Raw genomic sequence first — 23,323 nt, 5'->3', positions numbered from 1 at the left:
GAGTCACCCAACTGGCTCATGCGTGTTAAGCACTGGATGAGACTGGGAGCCAGATGTTGGACACAATTAGGTCAGGGCACCAATGACGCGGAACTGATAGCCAGAAATCTTGCCCCAGACTGCAGCCCTGACTCAGGAGGGTTCCCAAGGGAAATAAACACATTGGGCAGAGGAAAGTGAAATACCTCTATTCTGAGCCAGTCTAAGTGTGAATCCCCACCCGCTTGCCTGCTCTTTGTGCCTCTCCCGCGGCGGGTCTCTGGTTCAAGGCAGCGTGGCTGGAGTGGGAGTGAGGAGGAGAGAGGGACAAGATGAGGTGAAGAGAAAGAAAGGCAGTGGATCATGGATGGGCTTGCTTTGATTTTATTCCAAGTGGAAAAGGAAGTCATTGGATAGTTCATAAGATGCCATCTTGCTTAGCCAATCATTTGCTGTTTGATTTTTTTTGGTGTTGCATATATCTCTGTGTTGACTATTCTTTATAAAAATCTTTGAACATAACAAAGATAATTTTCTCTGGACAAATTCTTTTTAAATATATTTATTTTTATTGATTTCAGAGATGAAGGGAGAGGGAAAGAGAAATAGAAATATCAGTGATGATAGAGAATCATTGGTCATCTGCCTTCTGCATGCCCCATACGGGGGATGGATCCTATAACCTGGGCTCATGTCCTAACTGGGAATTGAACTGTGACCTGTTTCCACACCGGCTGGGCAATGCTTTATGTTTTTAAAGTCCTTTCTGATACTAAAATGAGATAGTCACCATATTTTCTCATGTTTCCTTCCTTCCTTCCTTCCTTCCTTCCTTCCTTCCTTCCTTCCTTCCTTCCTTCCCACCTTCCTTTCTCTCTCTCTCTCTCCCTCTCTCTCTCTCTCTCTCTCTCTTTCTTTCTTTTGCCTGAGTCCATCTAGACATTACTTTGATAGGTGGAAAATTTTGTATTTTCTACCATGTTGGATAACAACCACCAGAGAAGGAATAAACACTCTTTTGTTATGGATAAACGGGCACAATTTGGCAATGTGGCAATTCTAACATGAACAGTGCAAGGAAGAGAGATGCAAATTCGATTCCTCCTAGAAAACTGATGGAGTTAAAATAGCCTTCTGTGCATAAGGTAGCAAATTATCTTTTTTTTTTTAACCTGAAAAGACAGAGTAATAGTCTATAATAAGGACAGATTACCTGGATATGTTCTAAGAATAGCTTGCAATTATTAACAAAATAGTAGCTATTTTGTCTCATTTAAAATCCCCCTGGGTCACGTAAGATATGGCTAATAAGGGGGAAAACTGTCAAAACTCTTATTAGTTGCTGGAGTCTTATTTTCACCTCAGATTTATATAATGTAAAACACAGAGAAGGTGTTTTTTGGGGAGGACAATTTGGCCCTATTAAAGTTTAAAATGCTCCAATCCTGGAAATGTACCCTATGGATACAGTCACAAAAGTCCTTCTAAGGTGTATGCAGAGGAAGGTTCATTGCATCTCTGTTTATAACAGCAAGTGAAACACTGTCACCGGCTCAATCATCTCTCAGCAGCAGGCTGGCAAAATAAACTCAGGTGCATCTGTGAGCTGCCTGGCAGCAGTGACAGAGGAGGCGGGACTCCCTGTGCTGGGGTAGGGAAATCTAGGCGATACATCACTAAGTGAGAAGAAAGGGAGCTGGAAAGCAGGAACTACATGGTATCATTCCTTTTATGTAAAGAATAAAGATCCTATCAGGCCAGTGTGGCTCAATGGTTGAGTGTCGATATCCAGCCAGGGCACATGCCCAGATCGCAGGTTGATCCCTGGTGGGGGTCCTATAGGACGCAGCCAATCAATGGTTCTCCCTCATCACTGTCTCTCTCTCTCTCTCTCTCTCTCTCCCCCTCCCTCTCCCTCTCCCTCTCCCTCTCTCTCTCCCTTCCTCTCTCTAAAATCAATAAAAACATTTTTTTAAAAAAGAATAAAAGATCCCTATGGGTAATATGTTGGTATATTTATATTGTCTCCCAAATAGGATACATGCAAAACCTAGAGGAATTGATGGGGAGGAGGGATGGGGAGGGGTGAAAAGCTGTTCCTTTTACTTTTTTGTGTATTGTTTGAACTTTCTTATCATGTGTATTTATTAGTTTGATTTGCATTTATTGAAATGCTGTATTTATCTGGACTAGCTGCATTTCCTTCTTCCTACCTTTCTGATAGACATGGATACATAGATATCGATACAGATAGTCACTACATTTTGGCATCTAAAGAAGCAAACAAAAACATAATTGGCAGAGGTCAGGACAGGCGCGTACACCGCTGTTTGGAATTATGCTAATTTCTTGGAGTTTGCCTGCCTTCGTGGTCATCAGAATGCCGAATACCGTGCTCTCTTTCTACTTGGGCGCACCATTTTGTTCTGCCTTTCCAACGCTCTCAGCCTTGTGCAGTTACACCCAGTCGCATGGTGGCTGCTCTGAGACCTGCAAGGAGCCGAGGGAGCGCTGCTCATGGTGAGGCCTGTGCCCTGTCCACCCCTGCCTCCTGCCCATGGTCATGTCCTCCAGGCCTTGCACATCCTCCTGGGATTGGACTGTCACTGCAGTGGCTCCCTCTGCCCCGCCTCTTCCTGCCATCTCATTCCAGGGAGATGTATTCTGATAGCTAGAAGCCCCAGGTTTAGAGTCTTCTCTTTTCCTGAGCCCAACATGCTACCCTGAGAGCTTTCCAAACTGCTGCCTCATTTGCAGTAGTCCCTCTCGGATGAAAAGTCCAAGTGGGAGAGACATGTTTCGCATCGGCCCTCCTTATTAGGTCATTCAATCCCCTGGACATGGACCAGGAAGAACACGGTATAATCCCTTTTATGTAAAGAATAAAAGATCCCGCCAGGCCAGAGATTGAAATAAACAAATACATTGGTTCACCAGGCATTGCCGAACGTTTCAACCCAGCCTCGACCTCTTTCTGCTCGGGATTGGGAAACGCTCCGGGTGTTGTAAGAGGCCTCCTGTTTGGGGGGCAGAGGATTTGACATCAGAGTGTTTTGCATTTTCAACATCTCATTTGTTCTGGGAAGTGTTGGCACATGTGTGGAGGCGGCTGGGCATTCTGTTTCGTGTGTCCAGTGTGGAGTTCAGCTAAACACATGGTAGTAGCCACAACATGTCTGTGTTCATGATAAAGTGCTCTGCAGTCAGACTGTCTGGGTGGCAACCCCTGCTGGCTCCTCCCCAGTGCAGGACCTTGAATACTGAGCCTTAACTATCCTCGCCCATAAAATCAGAGGTGGTAACGGTACCTACCTCAAAGTGTTCTGACGACTAAGTTTAAAACTGAGGAGGAATCCTTAGAATAGTGCCTGGCACATAGCCAGTCACCAGGAAACTTAGTTGCCATTATTATTATTATCATTATTATTTTTACCACCACCATCATTGCTAGTTTTAGGTTCAACCACAACAGAATGGACTTCTGGTTCCAGGAGTAAATGGCAGTTGTCTAGACAAATTCCTAAGCCAAATGAAGGTCCAAAGAAGTACCTTCATTCATCAAGTCTTTGGATTCCATCAGATGTGTTATTTTTGTTGTTCTTCATTTCAACTTGGCAGTAGTGCGTTAAGATATTTCTATTTCCTTATTTCATGCTGCGTTCCAATTCTGTTTGACACCTACTAGTCATCTGATGTTATCTTGATCTCCCTGTGCCTCAGTTTTCTCCTCTGTAAAATGGGGGTAATGATAGTACCTAACTCAGTGGCTTGTTGTAAAGATAAGTATGTAATATGTATCCATCAGAATGGTGGCTGGCACACACAATAAGCACTACATAAATATCTGCCGGCATTACTTTATAGATGAGGAAGTGCATTTGTGGCCATCTAGAACGTGAAGTCGTTGTTCTTCTTAGCATCGTGGAATCTTAGAGCGAAGCTGGTCCAACCTCATTTCACACGTGGGGAATCTATGGCCCAGGAACAGTTAGAGGCTTGTCTAAGTCACCCAGGTCTCCTGACTCCTGGTTCAGTGCTCATGTGGCTTCATGGTGGAAATAATGCAATGCATTAAGAGCAGGGGTCCTCAAACTACGGCCCTCGGGCCACATGCAAATACAAATATTGTATTTGTTCCCATTTTGTTTTTTTACTTCAAAATAAGATATGTGCAGTGTGCATAGGAATTTGTTCATAGTTTTTTTTAAACTATAGTCCGGCCCTCCAACAGTCTGAGGGACAGTGAACTGGCCCCCTGTTTAAAAAGTTTGAGGACCCCTGGTTAAGAGTGATGATATGGAGATTCTGCAGGGGAACTCAGCTATGTTATTTCTAACATTTAGGACTTCCACAGAGTTCTCTACCGTGTTACCTGTACAGAAAGTGGTCAATCTTATCACCACCAATAGGTTATCAATATGATATCAAGGGACAGATCTTACTTTCTCATTAGAGCTGTATCATACCATGCTCCTTCGTGGTCTTCAGAGAAAAATACTTGGTCCTCGGCAAAGAATTTGATGTTATGAACACTAAAGTGAAAATATAACTATATGTTTAAGCAATTATTTAAATAATAATACTGTGGTTAGACCTTTAAAATAGATCTCAGATATAACCCACTTGTATCTACAAAAGACTTTAAACTAAAACTATCCTGAAAAAAATAAAAAATAAAACTATCCTGTGTTAGGCATCAGAATTGTTGTTAATAGGCTAGCTATACTAACTGTTCAGTGTAATTATTAACAATTTTGCATCTAAAATTTTTATCTTTCTCAAGGGATTAGGTGTTAAAGTGTTCTTTCAAAAACCACTAGTGAAGTTTGAACTGATCAATGTCTTCTTTTCCTACCTAAAATTCTTTCTCTTGACTTTGTAATTTGTTACAAACAAAACAAAGCAGGCAGTTCCCTCTTTGACTAATAGATGGTAAGTTCGAGGCCAAGTTGAATAAAAGAGAAGTTACCTAAATGGAAATGCTGGTCAAAACTAAGCAATGAGGAATGAATAGAATTCTCTACCTCACATGGGATGATAGGAAATCTACTTGTCCTTTTGACCAAGCCTTTTAAGCTGACTCCGGGTTCTGCTTCTTAGTTTTGTGGGATCAGAAAATCACTTACCAACTTAGCTTTCAATACCCTCATCTACAGACCCACATGCCATTTTATTCACTTACAGTGGATGGACATTGCAGGGGGCCTACCAAGTATCATCTCTCCATTTAGCTCACAACGTGGGACGCCTGAATATAATAGAATCATGATTGGTGACCTTGAAGTCAAGAACCAGGAGAAAATTTTAATATCTAATGGCATTGAGATCAGATAACTGATCTCTCGTAAGGTTGTGTCTGCTAAGCAAACTCAACATTCAAGTTAGCCGGACGGGCACTTCGGCTAAGCTGAGTGGGCACCTCCATGATCATTTTATGCTTGATCACTCAGCTTCTCGATTTTCAGACAGACCACCCTCCCTTTCTGTGCTCAGATATATAAATAGCATGGGTTCTGCAGCAGCATTAAACAGGTAATTATAATCCAACCATGACTGCGAGGACATTCTGCTTCCTTAATAGAAAAAGCTCATCGGGTCCCCATTTGCAGCTTGCTTTTCCATAATGTAATTCTCAGAATGTCACCTTACTCCGAAGCGTAACCTATATAAAACCTGTCACGCTGGCGATCCGATTTCAGCAAAACGTCATGTTCGAAGAATCGTCGTCTAGAAGGCAAAAGTCCAGTGTCCTTTCTGGACTCTTTTTGGAGAACAGCAAATGGGATTAATTGATTATCTAGTGTTAATATCTCAGCCCCTTTATTTTTAAACTCTTGAATTTTAAAAAACTGTCCACCAAGCCCTTTTGGTTCTTTTTTTGTTAATCCTCACCTGAAGATATTTTTCCATTTATTTATTTATTTTAGCGAGAGAGTGGAAGGGAGGGGGAGAGACACAGAGAGAGAAACATCCATGTGAGAGAGACACATCGACCGGTTGCCTCCTGCACGCATCCCGACTAGAACCGGGAACACACCTGCGACTGAGGCACATCTCCTTGACCGCAATCAAGCCCCCGACCCTTCAGTTCGCAGGCCGACACTCTATCCACTGAGCCAAATCGGCAAGGGCTGGTTCTTTTTTCTTCATCCCTTCTCTCCTTTTCTCAGTCTTTGATCTCCCCCTGGCTCCCTACCTACCATATCCCCCGTTCCCTTCCCAAGTGCAGGCTATTTAAAACAGTCTGGATCGTGCTTTTTTTTTTTTTTCCAGCACTCTACCCCTCTCTCTGATTGTGCATTGTGAAGTCCAGGGACCGGCCGGCCCATGTGAGGGGAAGGACACACAGGTCCCTTTGGCTCACAATGGGGAGGTGTCAAAGCAAAACTCTCTTTATCTAGAACGTAATGTTTAACATTTAGCATATTTTCTTTCCCCTCTTATCTAAATGATGGCAACAGAGCTTTGAGTAGGTCTTCTGGTTCTTCCCACTGCTGTGCCCAGGGCTCTAGGCATCAGCTCAAGTGAGAGTGGCCTCCGCAGAGGAAAGGACACACTGGCTCTCTGCCTCGCTCTGGCCAGGCCGCTCCGCCTCTTCCCCTTTCTCCAGGTCCCTCAGAGGCTCCTTGGGACCCTCCCCAGCCTCCCCCTTGCATTTCCCAACACCTGGGTCACAGCACAGCGGGCAGGAGAGAACAGGGCTTCTGCTGAAGCACACCAAAGTGGGCATAGACTTCTTAACTGCTTTTTTGGTTTGTTTTTAAAGAATATTCAATGATACAAAAAAAATGAATATATTTAAAATCAGTATATACCCAACATAGAATAACAATCTTGTAAAAGAGAAATGCGTTGGCAGCTACATTCACTGGAAGACTAGAAGGAAATACACCAGAATGTTCAAGGTGATTGATGGCTACATTTAATACCTGTTGTCCCATCGCGCTTACGAACCACCTTTGAACAGAGTAAGCTCCCTTCTCTGTGGGTATTCCTTACTGTACTGAGAGTTTGCAGTTTCACAATGTCGCAATACTTCCAGAAAAAACCTGCCAGGAAGATACATAATTTACAGAGCGGCAATGAAAGTGGCTTGCTGGGCCTCCCAGTGAGTGGAGGGGTCTGGAAGTCTTGCTAATGGATTGAGATTACTTCATTTCAGATGTCCCATGAGGCACATTTTCCCTGAATGGTTTGCTACTGTCAGCTCATTACACTTTCCCTGGAATTTCCACTTCCCCCAGATCTTCTCCCCAGGATGAGTTTCCCGTGATTCTTTCTCAGAACCAGCTTTTTCAACAGTTTCCTCGTATACATAACAATAACGGTCTATTCCATATGGGCTAATGTCTTCACCAGAAAGACACTTCTGGTTTTATAGACTGACGGCTCATGTGTTTTCAATGATACATTTTCCTGCCAATGAAATCATGAGAGCAGACTCAGAATGCATTGGAGTGAGGACTACGGACAAACAGAAACATGATCAGGAGAGCAAGTATCTTGTTCAGAGGGACTCAGGGAGCTTCTATCCCATGTCTTCATCATGCAACACTCCAGGCTTTGGAGATGCATCAGCCAAGATCCTTGTCCTTGAGGAGCCTGTAGTTTAGAAGAAGGAGATGTGCGCACAGTTAAGTGTATAAAGTGTTAAAGTGCTCACGGTGCTGATGTAGAAAGATCCACAGCCTAGGAATGGATGAAAGAAGGAGGGAGTGATGAGTTCTGTTTGGAGGAAGCAGAAGAGGCTTCTGTATTTGCCAGGACTCTTTGAGTTGCAAGTGACAGAAACACCACTCAAACTCATGTAAGCAAAGGGGAGATTTGTGATTGTATATCATTTAGGAAGTCCAGAGATGGCTCTGGCTTTATTCATAACCAGATCTGGGACTCAGACTATGTCATTAGAATCCTTCTTTCTCTGTCTTTCAGCTCTGCTTTTCTCTGCAAGCTGACCTTTCTCCAACGCGGATGCATCTCTCCTGTGTGGCTTGGAAAAATTGCCTCAGATGTTCATCATCCCAGCTTATCCTTAGTGGAAAGGGAGCTTTTTCCCTCCCAGTATTCATGTGTCTTTCCCTAGAAATGTCTCTTATTGGTCCTGCTTGCGTCCTATAGCCACACTTAGACCAATCTCTATTTCAGTGAGATAAGGTAGTATGATCGGCCTAACCTGTGTCACACGCAAATCCTGGTGGCAGAGATGAGCTGGGCTACGTGTGACTAACTATGGCTGGCATTCCCACCATGCCCCTGACAGTAAGGGTAGGTGGATTCTCTGAGAGAAGGAAGGCTGGGCAGATGACCAGTCTAGCTTCATTGATATTTAAGCTATGTTGTCAAAGAAGAAGAATTATTTGTCAGATGAAGCAGTGAGGGAAATGCATTTTCATTAGAGGAAGCAGTAAGAACAAAACCAGGAAAGCATGAACCAGCGTTGTAGATCAGGAAACTACAATGGTTTGTTGAGGTTGGAGCATATGGTTCGAGGGTATCATGGCTTGAGATGAAGCTGTGAGATAGAGAGGGGCCTCATTAGCTAGGCTAAGGAACTTGCTCTTTTCACTGCATGCAATGGGAGACATTCAGGGATTTTAGGCAAAGGTTGGTCACAGTCAGATTTCCATTTTAGAATATCACTCTGACAGCAACACAGAGGGTGACTTGCTCAGAGCCAATACCCAAGAGGCTGGAAGACTAGTGAGAAACCCCTGCAATGATCCAAATGGAAATGTGGTAGAAGCAGTTAAGTGCTACAGATCACTAGAGACACTAATGTAGACTAGTCTGCATGTGCAGGTGGGGAGGTGAAGGAGAGAGTATTGAGGTAGTAATAAAGGGTATGGTGGGGAAGCAGAAGATGTGGAAAAAGACAAGCAGAATCAAAGGACTTGATCTTTCAAGAAAGGGAAGTTCCTAGGACAACTAAGATTCCTGACTTGTATAGTCATCGCTGAGATGAGGAATACAGAAGGAACAGGTGTGAGAGTAGGGGAGGTGGGATGGCTGAGATGATGACCACAAGGATTGAGTTTGAGGGACTGGATATGAACAGTTGGGAGCTGGATGTTGGGGTCTGGAGCTCAAAGGAGAAATTGAGGTTGAAAATGTAGATCTGCAAGTTATCACTTATGTAGGTTGTATAGATGATGAGAGTAAAGGGAATCGTGTAGGCTGAATGTCCAAGCATCAGTGGTTTTGCCTTGATTAAGGGAAGGGGCAGCCTGGGAAGCAGCAGACTAGTTAGGTGAGAAGCACAGCAAGGACCTCAGGAGTCCAAGCAAGCAAGCGTCAGGAACCCTAGGGTACCCTGCTTGAACTTGCTATACTTGAACTTGCTATACTTTAGCTCTAATTCTGCACAGAGGATGAGTGCACATCTTACATCCTATCTAGTTAGGAGTGACTTCAGGACCTAACTCTATCATGGTGGAGTGGGACTCAACTAATAGAATAATTCTGAAACAGCCATAGATGGGGCCAAGTTCAGGGACCAAGTCCAGGGTTCTCCTTTGACGGAACACAAAAGTGAACATGCTGATGCTGATCGCTGGTTGCATATGTTAACAACTGGCTCTTTTCAAGCTTTAACTCAATAAGGAGTTCCCTCAGGGAATATATAAATACAGCACAGACGGGAAAGTACTCTTTTCCCACTATTGCCTGTTCCTACACCAGCACTCCTTGGTCTGTGTGGCTCAAAGCCAAGACACCCCCTTGCCTCATCCCCTAGATCCAATTAGTCCTGAGTCTCAGCAATTTTGGTTGTTATATTTGTCCTCTTCTTTCCATTCTGATTGAAACAGCCTAAGCTAGGGTGAGCTTGTTAGTCTATCCATCCCCACCACATCCTGGGTGAATGTAGCATCCTACTAAGACATTTAATGATATTTTCATCCACCGGTCAGAAAACTCTGACCATAGGCTCAATCTGGCCTACCATTTGTGTTTGTAAACAGAGATTTATTTATTAGAACGCAGCCTACACATTCATTTATATATTGTCTAAGGCTATTTCACATGGCAATGGCAGCATTGAGTTGTTGCAATAGAGACTGTATTTCCTGCAAAACCTAACATGTTTACTGTTTGGCCCTTTAAAGGAAAAGTATCCCAACCCCTATTAATCTATCCTATACACCAGTGCCAGATCAATGTTCAAAAAATGTTATTTCACTATATTACTCTCTCGCTTAGAACTCTACAATGACATTACATTGTCCACACACTAAAATCCCAACTTGTTGTCCTGACATTCAAGGCCCTCAGTGATCTAGTCCTGGCCAAACTTTTGAATCATTGCTCTCTACTCCTAAAGGCAAGCCCAGCATCCAGTTATATTTCCCTGCTCATTGTCCCTGGAATCTGAAGTACATTTCTGCCCTTGCTGGCACAGTTCTTTTTGCCTGGAATATACTACCTGTGAATCTACCTAATTCCTACCCATTCTTAAAAAACTAACTTAAATCTGCATCTTTCATGATTATATCTGTTCGCAGTGACCATCAGTGAGTCTACTGCTCAAGCATGTAAAGATTTGCTACCCGAAACATCTGGTAATATTTGTTCTGTTCAAGACATGATTCACCAATATGATGGTGGGCAACTGTGGAGTGAGGACCTTCTTGTTGAACAAAGACACAGAGGTGGGATAGCTTAGGAAAGGTTTACAAATGACCAAGGAATTAGAACATTGTCTTAGTCCCTACTGTGGACTGGGTAGTTTATCAACAACAGAAATTTATTCTTCACAACTCTGGAGGCTGGGAAGTCCAAGATCAGGGTGCCAGCAGGTTCAGTCTCTGGTTGGAGCTGGCTTCCTGGTTCACAGGCGGTGTCTTTTTGCTGTGTCTTCACAGGGAGCAAAGGGGAAAGAACTCACTGAGGTCTCTTTTATAAGAGCACTAATTCCGTTCATGAGAGCTCCATGCTCATGACCTAATCACCTCCCAAAGGCCCCACCTCCTAATATTATCACATTGGGGTTTAGGTTTCAACCTATGAATTTGGGGGAGGATACAAATATTCAGTCTATAACAAACACACAACCCTCAATGAACATTTATGGAATTATTGAGTCAGCAGCATCTTGTATTCTTGACATACTATATCTTGGCTCTGTATTTAAGTGTAGGACCATTCATATCCTGATAGCTAATGAGAATGAATGATAAAAGTCCAGTAAACGTACTCTGGAGAAAACCTAGACTGTAGAGACAGTGGCTGGTTCTGGAGGTATTTGCTTTTTCATGTGGTAACTCTGAGTGGCTGAACAGGTGGCGTTTCCTCACCGGGCCTCACTTTTCTTGCCTACTGTCATATATTGCGTGTTCTTGGACATACCCTGGGATTAAACAGCATCAATGATGCACCATTATTTAGAATATTTTTGGTAAATAATAAGTTTCTAAAATATTCTCGGGCCTCGCTTTGGCAAGGAGGTGATGTTCCTGATTTGGATATTACCTCCCAGAAATATTATAAGCTACTTCTTAAGATCTGGGCATTGCACAGAGAACTTGGTTATAACACAAATGATTACCTTGTGGATTTGAATAGCAGTGGTGTGAGCATACCCCCAGAAACATGGCAACTACATAAAATAAAAGCTTCTGTGGACACAGAGGACAGCAGCCAGCTTTCTACGTTATTGTCTTCTCCAGGATTTGGCTGCTGTGTTGTAAAATGCCATTATGTCTGGTCTAACAAGCGTCTCCCTGCATATGTGAGTGAGGCAAAATAATTCAGGGCAGTAGCTGTCTCAGCACGTTGGAAGGAAAACATGGGACAAGTAAGCTAGCATAAGGGAAAGCCTTTCTGTTCTTAAATTAATCACATTCATATGCTGCTTGTTTTTTAAATATTTTTAAAATTTTCAATTACATTTGACACACAATATTATATTAGTCTCAGGTGTACAACTTAGTGATTAGACCTTTCTATAACTTATGAAGTGATCGCTGTACCCATCTGATGCCATACATAGTTGTTACAATATTATTGACTATATTCCCCATGCTGTACTTTACCTGACTGCTTTTGTGACTGACAATTTGCACATCTTAATCCCTTCTCACCCACTTCTCCCAACCTCCCTCTCTTCTGGCCACTGTCAAAGTGTTCTCTGTATCTATATGTCTGTTTCTGTTTTGTTTGTTCATTTATTTTGTTTCTTAGATTTCACATATAAGTGAAATCATATGGTATTTGTCTTTGCCTGACTTGTTTTACTTAGCACAATATCCTGTAGGTCCATCCATATTGTCACAAATGTCAGGGTTTCATTCTTTTTTATGGCTGAGTAATATTCCAATATATCTTCTCTACCCATTTGTCTATAAACAGATACTTAGGTTGCTTTCATATCTTAGCTATTAAAGATAATGCTGCAATGAACATAGGGATGCATATGCATTTTTGAATTAGTGTTTTGGGTTTCTTGGATAAATACCCAGTTATATGATGATTATTGGTTACATTTGCAGCGTGTGAGGAGAAACCTATTAAGTGTGCACTCCAATAGAAAGGGTGTGCTGTGAATACAAGGGAAATACACCCCTTTAAAACCAATTCCTAGGCATTACTTAAAAGTAGTACGTACCAATAAGAATAATAGCAAATAACATTTATTGAGTGTTTACTATGTGCCAGGCATTGTTCGAAGGCCTTTACATGTATTATCTCATTTAATACATGTCTCAACCATATGCTTTGGGTACTATTATTGTCTCCTCTTTATGCAAGAGAAGACTTAGACCTAGGAGGTTAAATGACTTACCAGAGGTAAGCGAATTGTTAGCAAATGGTAGAGCTAGGATTTGGATGCAGGCAGACCAACCCCAGAGTTCATATTTATCAGATCCTCAGTGAGCCCCACCCACATGAAATGCCCCCGCTCCCCACAAGGCTAGTTTAAGAAAGATCACACATCTAGTTTGCATCATTGGATATGTCCAACTGGATGATTTGTCCTACAACGTTTGAAATTATCTTGTATAATAAATGTATATGATTTTGATAAAAGAACTCTGCCCTAGAACTCCCACTGTTTTTTTTCTATCATGTTTGCAGTTTATAACAGCCTCTGTGTTTTTGACTGAGACATTTTAATTCTTTGTCTCCAAATTAACACTGCACAGAACATGAGCGTGAGTGTGTGTGTGTGTGTGTGTGTGTAGAAACCGCCTTTTCTTCTGGATTAAATTGTTGCAGCTTGGCTGAGGGAGGAGAATTGCTCCCACTCACTGAGCCCACAGCAGACATGTTCAGGGAATGCTGCTGTTCGCAACACACCCAGAGACGGAGGGGCAGGTGACAGTGCGTGTATGCCCAGCATCCCTGCAAGTGTCTGTACAGATGTGTGCTGCTGCTGCTGCTGCTGCTGCCTGCCTGCCTTCAAATTTCCTGGAGCCAACACCCACCCTCTTTTACAGTCTCTCTCTCTCTCTTTATTTTCAAGGAGAAAAGAAAGAGGCAGACTGAAATAGAAGGCAAGCGACAAGAGCTCGACGAGCAGATACTTCTGCTGCAGCACTGCAAGGTAAGCGGCCGATCCATGATTAGCCATGCAGCTCACCCTGCGGAGAGCTGGGCAGAGCCTGCCCCGGCGTGAAGGCGCTGCCGCCGACTGAACGAGCTCTTTCTCATTCAGCCAGGAAACCATCGCTGGGCTTTTCTTGGGAATGTCTCCAATTCAGGGCATTGTTGCAGCATTCCCGTGTCTGCGAGCATGATGAGATTATAGCGTGCGTGTGGACAGGTTTGGGGGAGTGTGCATGTGAAATGCAGTGGTTATACATAGAAACTGGAAGAGAATTTCCACATGGTGGCTGAGGGAGTGTGCAGGGCTGTGTCTCCAGTGCACAGGTGCTGCGTGTGTTTGTTCCAAGGTTCTCATGGACATCTTTAACATGATGCTCTTTTTTTTTTAATTTAAAAATATTAGTAACTTTCCTCGCTGTGGAGAAAAGGGAGATAAAAGCAGCGTGATGAGCAGCCCTGTGAATTTCCGATTATTGCCCCCCCCCCCCCCCCCACACACACACTTTAACAATTTTGAAAGTGTTCTGTCAGAATAGGCAGTTGGTCAAACAACAGCATTTAAATGATTGACTTGGTTGGGTCTCCATGGCCCGGAGTTGGAGAGGGGGGTGGGGTGGGAAGGGAGCACATGCTGTTTACTTATTTCTTTTTCTTGACAACATCGTGCACTTAAGCATCGTAATTGATTACCGCCCAGGAGAAAGCCCTGTCGCTGTCACAAAGCTCCCCTGGTTGCCGGATGTTGCTTTCTGCAGGCTCAGGGATAGCGCGGGCACCTTCCCGGCCAGCCAGGAGCTGCCGCTGGCCCACCCTGCTCAGGGCTTCCCGAGGCAGACCTCCTGCTCATCTCCGTGCACGTGCAGAACCGCATCGCTCGGGGGGCTGCCTTGCAGGGGGTTGCTAGCTCTGGATTATTTGAGAAATGTTTAAACCGGGAGGACCTTCATGGTGGCATTTCCCATTCTTCTCTGGAAGACAGGATGGTGCTAAACGAGTCCTCAGAATGTAAATCCTGGGCAAGCTGGCTGCTGAGCTCAAATAGCAACATGACCTAAATCTGCTGAGTGCATTTACCGGGTGCCATTCACTCTAACCAGAGGAATGTGTCTAAAAGGAGGAACAGCAGCATGATACCGAGGACAGTGCCCTTTTCTCTCTGCTCGTCCTGCAAATCCATGTATGGACCTTTCTTTGTAGGAGCTTGCAGTATGTCCCCCATGCCGTTGCTCTTTCCTTAGAATATTCCTGGGGGAGGATTGAGGGCTAAAGTTGGCCTCCTCTCCTGACAGAGTCGGGGCTGAGAAACACTTAATAGAACCAGGTGAATTGTTCAAGGTCACTCTGGACAGAGCTGGGTCTCTGGCTCAGAGTATAGTCAACTCCTTATTAAAAAAAAAAAAAAAGCAAAATACACTAAAACCTTGGGAATTCTTGGTTAAAGATGTACTTGTTCATTAGAGGATGGAAAGATGAGAGGCTCTTTTTTTTTTTACTAGACAGCCAGCCTCTCTCCTTTTTAAGGTCAATGTGATTTTTTTTGCCTTTGCATTCCTTGAATCAGAAGTCAGACAATCAGCGTACATGAGAAGATCAAGTTTCTTTTGTCCAACTTCTTACCATCATCATTCTGGGTGCCAAATAAGATCCAAGGACTCATTCATTACTAATATCCAGCACAGTGTGACAACATTCTGTTCATCTTCCATGTACCCATTTTTTCATCCGTCCCTTCATTCTTCCCTCCCTGCCTCCATCCATCCATGTATCCATCTGTCCATGTTTCCATTCATCCATCCATCCATCCAATCAACAGAAACAGCAGTTAAAATGACTTACTATTATATGGGCAAACAGTGAGATTCCTTCAAGTACTTGGAAACAAGGGAATCGGATAGTTCTTAATGGTTATCCTGGTAAAAATTCTCATTTTCACTGGCTAGCTAAGGAAACAACCAGTTCTTTCACCAAGGTGATCTTGTCATAATCTGGAGGAGAGAGGCCTGAAAATGATGGCAATTTAATAAGTGGAGACCAGTGCATTTTTCTGGTTCTGGGGAAGACCTGTGTAGACAGAATGAGGTGGATCACTAGCCTTGACCAATGAGAAAGGAGAGCTCAGAGGTCCAAAAGGGGGGTTATCTGGCACCTGGAGAGAGACCCCAGCCCTGGGAGGTACCAGTTTCATCGCACTGGTGAGGTGGAGTCTGCTGTTAGGCAAGGAGAGTCATTTAGCCTCCCCATGACTCAGGTGAAACTTCCCTCACGACTCCTACCTCTCTTTGTTCTGACTCCACCCTCCCCCAGACAGTCGAGTTATTTTCATCTGAGGAAGGTGGTGCCTGACTGAGAGAGATGATCACTTCAGGCACCAGAAAGAGAAATGTTCTACTTCAGATCAGTTAACTGTTGACTGAACTTGAATAGCGTGAGTCACCTTCCCTGTGATGATTCCATTTCGAGCTTGGCAGCCTCACTCCTAGGTGCTAGCACACTCATTGAGGTGGTAGTTGCTCTGTGACTCTCTTGGTAGAGACTCAGCCAGCTTCCTCCTGGCAGCAAGCAGCCTTGTCATCCTCTCGTCCCCTCTCAATAATAGGTTTTTTGGGGGGTTTTTTTATTGAGTGCCTGTTCGGTGGTTGGTACTTTAAATATGTCACCTCATTAATGACCACAAAGTAGATATTACTGTCTTTGTCTTACAAGCAAGGAAACAAATTTGTGAGACCAAGTAATTTGCTCCAAAACTTAAAGACTGTAAGTGTGAGTGCCGGGCTGTCTGCCTCTATAATCTTGCTTTCTCCTAGACACTGATTTTTTTTTCCAAATTAAATGTTTCCTTTTGAATAATTTGTCTAGATGCCGATTAGCATCATCACATGTTACCATCATTACCATCACATGTCTCTTTACTCTAAGTACATGGTCATGGACTCCAGAAAATTTAGACCATGTGGAGACATACCATAGTAATTATTGGAAGTTCCTTGAAGTAAATAATATTAGGAAGTATGTTAGTAATTAATATTCATTTCACCAGTTTACAAAATCCCAGATGTTCCCTTAGAAATAAGTATTCTCAGTGCAAAGTTAAATTAAATAGAAGAACAATAGAATCCGATTTCATATTTATTAAGTTATAATTCTCATGATCAAATAATCTGTGGATACTTATTCTCATGCAATGAGATGAATTATTTAGACAAATTCATGGATCTCTTGTCAAAGTAAATAAATAGAATGCAAGACAATAGTTTTGATACTGGTATGTTTGACTAATATGTTTGCTAATTATAGTATTTAGGGTGATACAGTGAGTAACTCCACAAAATAGAATATCATCCTATATAATAAAAACCTAATATGCTAAGTGTTGGTTGTTCAGTCAACCGTTCAACCAATCAAAGCGCAATATGCTAATGATAATGATATGCTAACACAACTCAACTGCTTGCTATGACATGCACTGACCACCAGGGGCAGATGCTCCAACTGGTAGGTTAGCTTGCTGCTGGGATCAGGCTGATTGGGACTGAGTGAGATGGGCCGGACACGCCCTGGAACACCCCCCCCTCCCCCAAGGCCCCTCCCCAGCCCTGATCGTGCACTGGTGGGGTCTCTTGGACTATGCCCTCTCATAATCTGGGACCCCTTGCAGTGGTCAGCAAACTACAACTCGCAAGCCACATGCGGCTCTTTGGCCCCTTGAGTGTGGCTCTTCCTAAACCAGTGATGACGAACCTATGACACACGTGTCAGAGGTGACACGCGAACTCATTTTTTTGGTTGATTTTTCTTTGTTAAATGGCATTTAAATATATAAAAAAAATATCAAAAATATAAGTCTTTGTTTTATTATGGTTGCAAATATCAAAAAATTTCTATATGTGACATGGCACCAGAGTTAAGTTAGGGTTTTTCTTTCTTTTTTTTTTTTTTTTAATATATTTTATTGATTTTCTACAGAGAGGAAGGGAGAGAGATAGAGAGTTAGAAACATCGATGAGAGAGGAACATCGATCAGCTGCCTCCTGCACATCTCCTACTGGGGATGTGCCCGCAACCCAGGTACATGCCCTTGACCGGAATCGAACCTGGGACCTTTCAGTCCGCAAGCCGACGCTCTATCCACTGAGCCAAACCGGTTTCGGCTAAGTTAGGGTTTTTCAAAATGCTGACATGCTGAGCTCAAAAGGTTCGCCATCACTGTCCTAAGCCTTAGGAGTACCCTAATTAAGTTAATAACAATGTACCTACCTATACAGTTTAAGTTTAAAAAATTTGGCTCTCAAAAGAAATTTCAATTATTGTATTGTTGATATTTGGCTCTGTTGACTAATGAGTTTGCTGACCACTGTGGCTTGGGGGATGTCTGAGAGCCGGTTTCGACCCAATCCTGCAGGCCACTCCCCTCAAGAGGGCACCAGGTGCAGGGCTCAGGGCTGGTAAGCCGTGCTGCGGCAATGCGAGCCTCTCCAGATAGGGATTGATTGGGCGCGAGCTCACAGCTGGCACAGAGGGGCCAGGATGAGTGGGAGTGGCAGGTAGGAGCTGCAGGTGGCATTGGACTGTGGGTTTCAACCTGATCCCCACAGGCCATCCAGAGGGACCCCTCCTGTGCACAAATTCATGCATCGGGCCCCTAGTTACTTTATATGTGGACAATGAGCAAATGTGAGAAAGCAATGAAGAACCAAAGCATAAAATGCTGAAATATTAGTGGCTGCACCCCAGTGACTAAGATACCTCCAGATACTTTAAAGTCCTGGAAAAATTAAACTAAGATTTCTCTTTACAAGATCCTTAGCTATATTTACTATCTACTATGTGTGATGTAAGAATTTCAAAAAAAAAAAAAAAATGCTCACATATGGGGCCAGTAAGCAGTTTTAACAGCTGTATTATTGTTGCTGATTATAAAAGGAAGGAATGTATAATCATTGCAAAAGTGAGATTTAAAAGTACAGGAAAATATAAAGAAAGAACATAACTATATACTCACCACCCAGATATAACCTACACAGGTATATCCTTCTCTGCTTTCCCCCCCCAATATATTTTATTCAATTAAGATATATACTTCTTGTTCATATGCCTCATCAGCCTGTGAATAAAATAATATTATATTAACATTTGTATCTAAAATACATTGACCTTGACCTCTTTTATTAATTTTTGTATATGGGTTCTTTTAAATTCTTATACAAAACTTTATAATTTTAGGAAATCCCATTAACATTCCTTTAACATTATGATTTTTGGTTTTGATGTTAGCCTTGGAATGAATATCTCCATTTCAGACACTTACCTATGATGTTTCTTCTACTTCAATAGTTTTGATCCAGCTAGAATTAAGAATTTATTTTTCTATAAGGTATGAGGTAGGAATAACTTTACTTTTTACTGATGGTGAGCCAGTTGTCTCAACATGATTGATCAATTAATTAATCCTTTCCCTCATTGATTTAAAAGTCTCGATCGCACACATATTTCTCACGTATCCTCGGGTCCACCATTTGTGGCTTCTTTCTAGTCCATCAGTCTGCCATTCCTGTGCCAATACCATCCTCCTTTAATCCCTCTAGGTTTTTAATATATTAAAATATATCTCATAAGGCAAGAGCTATTCTTCTTTGTCTCTTGAAAAATTGTCTTGGCTTCTTACTCCATGGAAACGATTATTTACTTTTATTGTTTTTATTATGTGGCTTGTGATAATGTGAGTTTAAAAAAATAAATCAACTGTTGTATTCTATCAGAACAGACCGAATGTAATATCCCCTTTGCCTCTTGGTTGGATTGCCAGAGATTTGTCTCTTTTATTGGTCGGTTCAAGGTCCCAGCACAGTGCGTATTGCCACATGAACTCCTTTGGGACTGTCACACTTATGAAGGTTTGTGTGAGGGAGTCAGCATTGTCACAATCAAATTGCTAATACCACCTCCAATACATAAGCTGCTTTTGAATTATTTATTCATCAGCAGAAGACCCTGACTGGAGTTTCTCTCTAATCCAAGCGAGGAACATTGTCATTATATTTTTAAAACCACAGCTTTTTCTTTCAAGACTGAATGGGGGGGGGGAAAACAAAGACTGAGTTGTGACCCTAAGAAATCTTTCTTGTCAGCCCACCAAGGTCACTTGCTGCATAGCCTGAAGGTAGCGGGAGGCTCGCTGCAGAGATATTGCAGTGTGTTTCCCTTTTATGAGCCCTCAGCACCAATTTTAGACTTTTCTTGGTTATTAGTGTGTGTGAAAGGCCAGTTTCAAATTGTAAAATATTGAACAGACAGCAGGGTACACAGCGTAAAGGAACTTTACGTCTCATCATTTTTTTCCATCGCGTGTCCCCTGTAAACAGCTTGAGTAGAAGTTAATTAAGACTCGGTTTCTTCTATCAGAAGTCTTGGTTGGCTTCTGTGTGGACTGAATCAGGTAACAAAACCTCAAAATCAGTCAGTAGGGAGGAAGGGAAGGAGACTGGAGGGGACACACGGATGAATGAGAAAACAAGCCCAGCTGTTTCCTACTTCGTGTCTAATCCATTTTCTATTCCAGTTATTCAGATTCTGCCCATCATCCACTAACACAATGTCAGTTACAGGTGAATGAGAGATTTGGAGTAAAAGCATAAGAAGAAATCCCAGTTAAATATTTCATAGCCTTTGTGTAAGGAAGTCTTATCTATGTATGACACCAAAGCCAGAACTATACAGTAAAAATGTTGCTACATGTGACTGTATAAAAATTATCAAGAAGCAAAAAAAAAAAAAAATTGGAAACTTACTAGGTTTGATTCATCTCCCAATACCCACTCACCGCCTATCCCAGACACTCCTCACCATTTACCTACGTCACCTTTGAAAGTTGTTTAACCTCGGATACCTTATCAGTAGATGAAAAGGATTTGATTAATGATGTTGTACACTTTAAATACAATTTTACTTGTCAATTATACTTCAATAAAGCTGGGGGGCAGAGTTTGATCAGATGATTTCTAAGGCATTTTTTAATAGTCTAAGATTCGTTCGTTCATTCATTCAATGTCTATTGATTATTGCCAACTATAACCTTGCATGTGGATGAATAAAAGATACAGCCCCTGAATATAAGGGACTCAGGGATGAGTGGGGACAGCACCAACATGGAACCCACTGTTAGACAAGCTGGGAGATAGTTAGTTACCCACATTCGGGCGTAGGTCAGCGGTGCCTGATGATTTTGTCAATCCTCTTTGGGGAGGAGGGAATGACTTTTGGGTGATCTTAGGCAGAAGCGGGATAGCAGAATGCATTGTTTAGCTTTAACTCTCAGATGCACACCCTACTAGATGTGTGACCATGGATACGGTTCTTGATTAGCACCTACACAGTGGTTCTCAACCTTCTGGCCCTTTAAATACAGTTCGTCATGTTGTGACCCAACCATAAAATTATTTTTGTTGCTACTTCATAACTGTAATGTTGCTGCTGTTATGAATCGTAATGTAAATATCTGATATGCAGAATGGTCTTAGGCGACCCCTGTGAAAGGGTCGTTCGACCACCAAAGGGGTCGCGACCTACAGGTTGAGAACCGCTGTCTTAGAACTTTTGTGAAGGCTTAATGAATTTATATGTAAAGCACTTAAAGCAGTGAGAGTTCTATAAGAATTACCATCGTCATCATCATCGTCCCCCAATACCATGGCTTCAGACATCATGTATATATTAGTGACTCCCAGATTGATGTCTCCAGGCCCAGCAGCCCCTGAACTCCAAGCTCTTGTTTCCAACGGCTCCTCTGACGTGTCCACTTACATGGGTGTCCCTTAATGAGCCTCTCAAACTTAACATGATCCGAATGGAAGTTTTGATTTTCTAGCTCTTGTTCTACCTCTAGTCTTCCCAATCTCCAGTTGATGATATCACCATCCACCGTTTGCTCAAACCAAATATCTATGCATCACCCTCTTCCTCATCCCAGTATGTCATGTCGTCATGCTGACTTCCCGTTACAGTCTGTCCCCTGCTACTCCTCTCTTCCAAGCTAATGTGTTCTGTCACCTGAACGATGGAATAGAGTCATGTCACTTGTATTTGTAATGCTGCCCCTTGCAATCTGTGTTCTTCCCATGGGGCTCGGAATAAATGCCAAACTCCTTAGCAAGGCTACAGGATCTACCTAACCTGACCCCCTGCCTTCCTCTCCATCTTCCACTTGTTCTGTGCTCCTGACCCAGCCCCGCCCATTCTGGTTGAGCCACTGGGGCCTTCTTTTTGCTCCATAAGCAGCACTCTCTCCCACTGCTGGCCTATTGCATTGGCCTGTTTATCCACCTGGAGTGCCCTATCCTGGACCTCAGATCTCAGCTCAAATGTTCCAAGCACTCAGAGATGTCTTCCCCACCTACGGTGTCCTCCCTCAGTCCCTGTTTGTCACATCATCCCGCCTACCTCCTGCCATGCCTGTCTCTCTGTCTAAAATTGTCTCGCATCCTGCTTTGTTGGGACAAAGGCTCAGTGAGAGCGGGGACTTGCCTGGCTTCCCAAGTGGAGTCTGCAGGACCTGGCAGAGTGTCTGGCCCGGAGGAAGGGTTGGGGGCACTGCTGTGCCTGAGATGGAGATGCAGGAGGACGAACGGCTTTGAGAGGATGAGGAGATCCTTTCGGCGTTAGTGTGCTTGGCTCGCCAGCAGAGAGCTTATGCGTTCGGCGGGCACTTGGGTGGCCACAGGTCCTCACGCTGTGCTACTCAATTGTGGTCCTGGGACTGGCAGCAAGACAGCAGCATCACCTGGGAGCTTGTTAGATTCTGATCCCCAGGCCCTCCCTGGACTTACAGAATCAGTGGCTGGGGGATAGGCCCTGGAGTCTGCATCTCAGTGAGCTCTCCTGCTTCCCCTGGACAGGCTGCCCCTGGAGAGGCTGTGTTCCAGGCTTGTTTTAAGGAGCTGGACAGGCCCGAAGAGTAAGGACCGGATTTACTCTAGGAGCTCTCTCCATCCTGTTCTCCAGGAGCCCCAGTCAAGGCTCTGTCTGTGTACTGCCAGCTGCTGCCTCCTTGTCGTGACTCTTACATTCGCATCCACTTGACAAATGCCAAGTTTTGTTTTAATTTTTAATCCTCACCTAAGAATGTGTGTGTGTGTGTGTGTGTGTGTGTGTGAGAGAGAGAGAGAGAGAGAGAGAGAGAGAGAGAAACACTGATCGGTTGCTTCCTGTACGTGCCCCAACCAGGGATCAAACCCCAACCTTTTTGGTATATGGGATATCGTGCCAACCAACTGAGCCACCTGGCAAGGGTGACAAATGCAAGGTTTTGACAGTTCTTAGCACCTGTAGGCTGCGATACATTTGATGCGTGTTATTTGGACAATAAGGGCATTATAAAAACAACTTCTTATTTTCAGTTTTCACTTCTGCTGAGCTCTGCTTGCCACTTAATTCAGAGACACTCAGGCAGCCGGTTAGAGCCAGAACAGAGAGGGGACAGGGGCTTTGATGGGTGTGCGTGATCAGAATGCGTGTGCGTGTGTTGTCTCAGATCTCAGCTCAAGTGTTCAAGCACTGAGAGACCCTTCCCACCCAGTCAGCCCTCAGAGACGGCCGAGGGGATCTGCAGCCGGTGAAGGAAGCCCTTGGAGGCAAATGCATTTGACGAGGTGGTTTCCCTGACAGCACAACTTTGGAGCCAAGTGAAAAATCATCTCGGCTTTTTGTGTTTGCAACGTCAGAATGCTTTTGTGAAACAGATTTTTCTGAGACCAGGCCTACAGCCCAGTTCTGTTGGACCCTCTCTTCCTGGCTCCAGCTGTTGGGGATG

The 23,323-nt window shown here is 43.4% G+C and overlaps 1 protein-coding gene across 9 annotated transcripts in view; it reads left to right on the top strand.

Annotated features, from left to right (window-relative positions):
* The window catches only part of PALM2AKAP2 (PALM2 and AKAP2 fusion), a 372,804-nt gene that overhangs the window by 138,517 nt on the left and 210,964 nt on the right, over positions 1-23,323 (top strand). For all 9 annotated transcript variants that reach the window (XM_070430922.1, XM_070430923.1, XM_070430931.1 and 6 more), the window contains exon 3: positions 13,439-13,519. In XM_070430922.1, the coding sequence (XP_070287023.1) occupies positions 13,439-13,519 (81 nt within the window). The remainder of the gene's footprint in view (positions 1-13,438; positions 13,520-23,323) is intronic.

Source organism: Myotis yumanensis, unplaced genomic scaffold, assembly GCF_028538775.1.
Source record: "Myotis yumanensis isolate MYYU_CA2020_CCGP unplaced genomic scaffold, mMyoYum1.0.hap1 SCAF_12, whole genome shotgun sequence".
Lineage (NCBI taxonomy): Eukaryota > Metazoa > Chordata > Mammalia > Chiroptera > Vespertilionidae > Myotis > Myotis yumanensis.
This window is presented reverse-complemented; position numbering and strand designations above follow the sequence as displayed.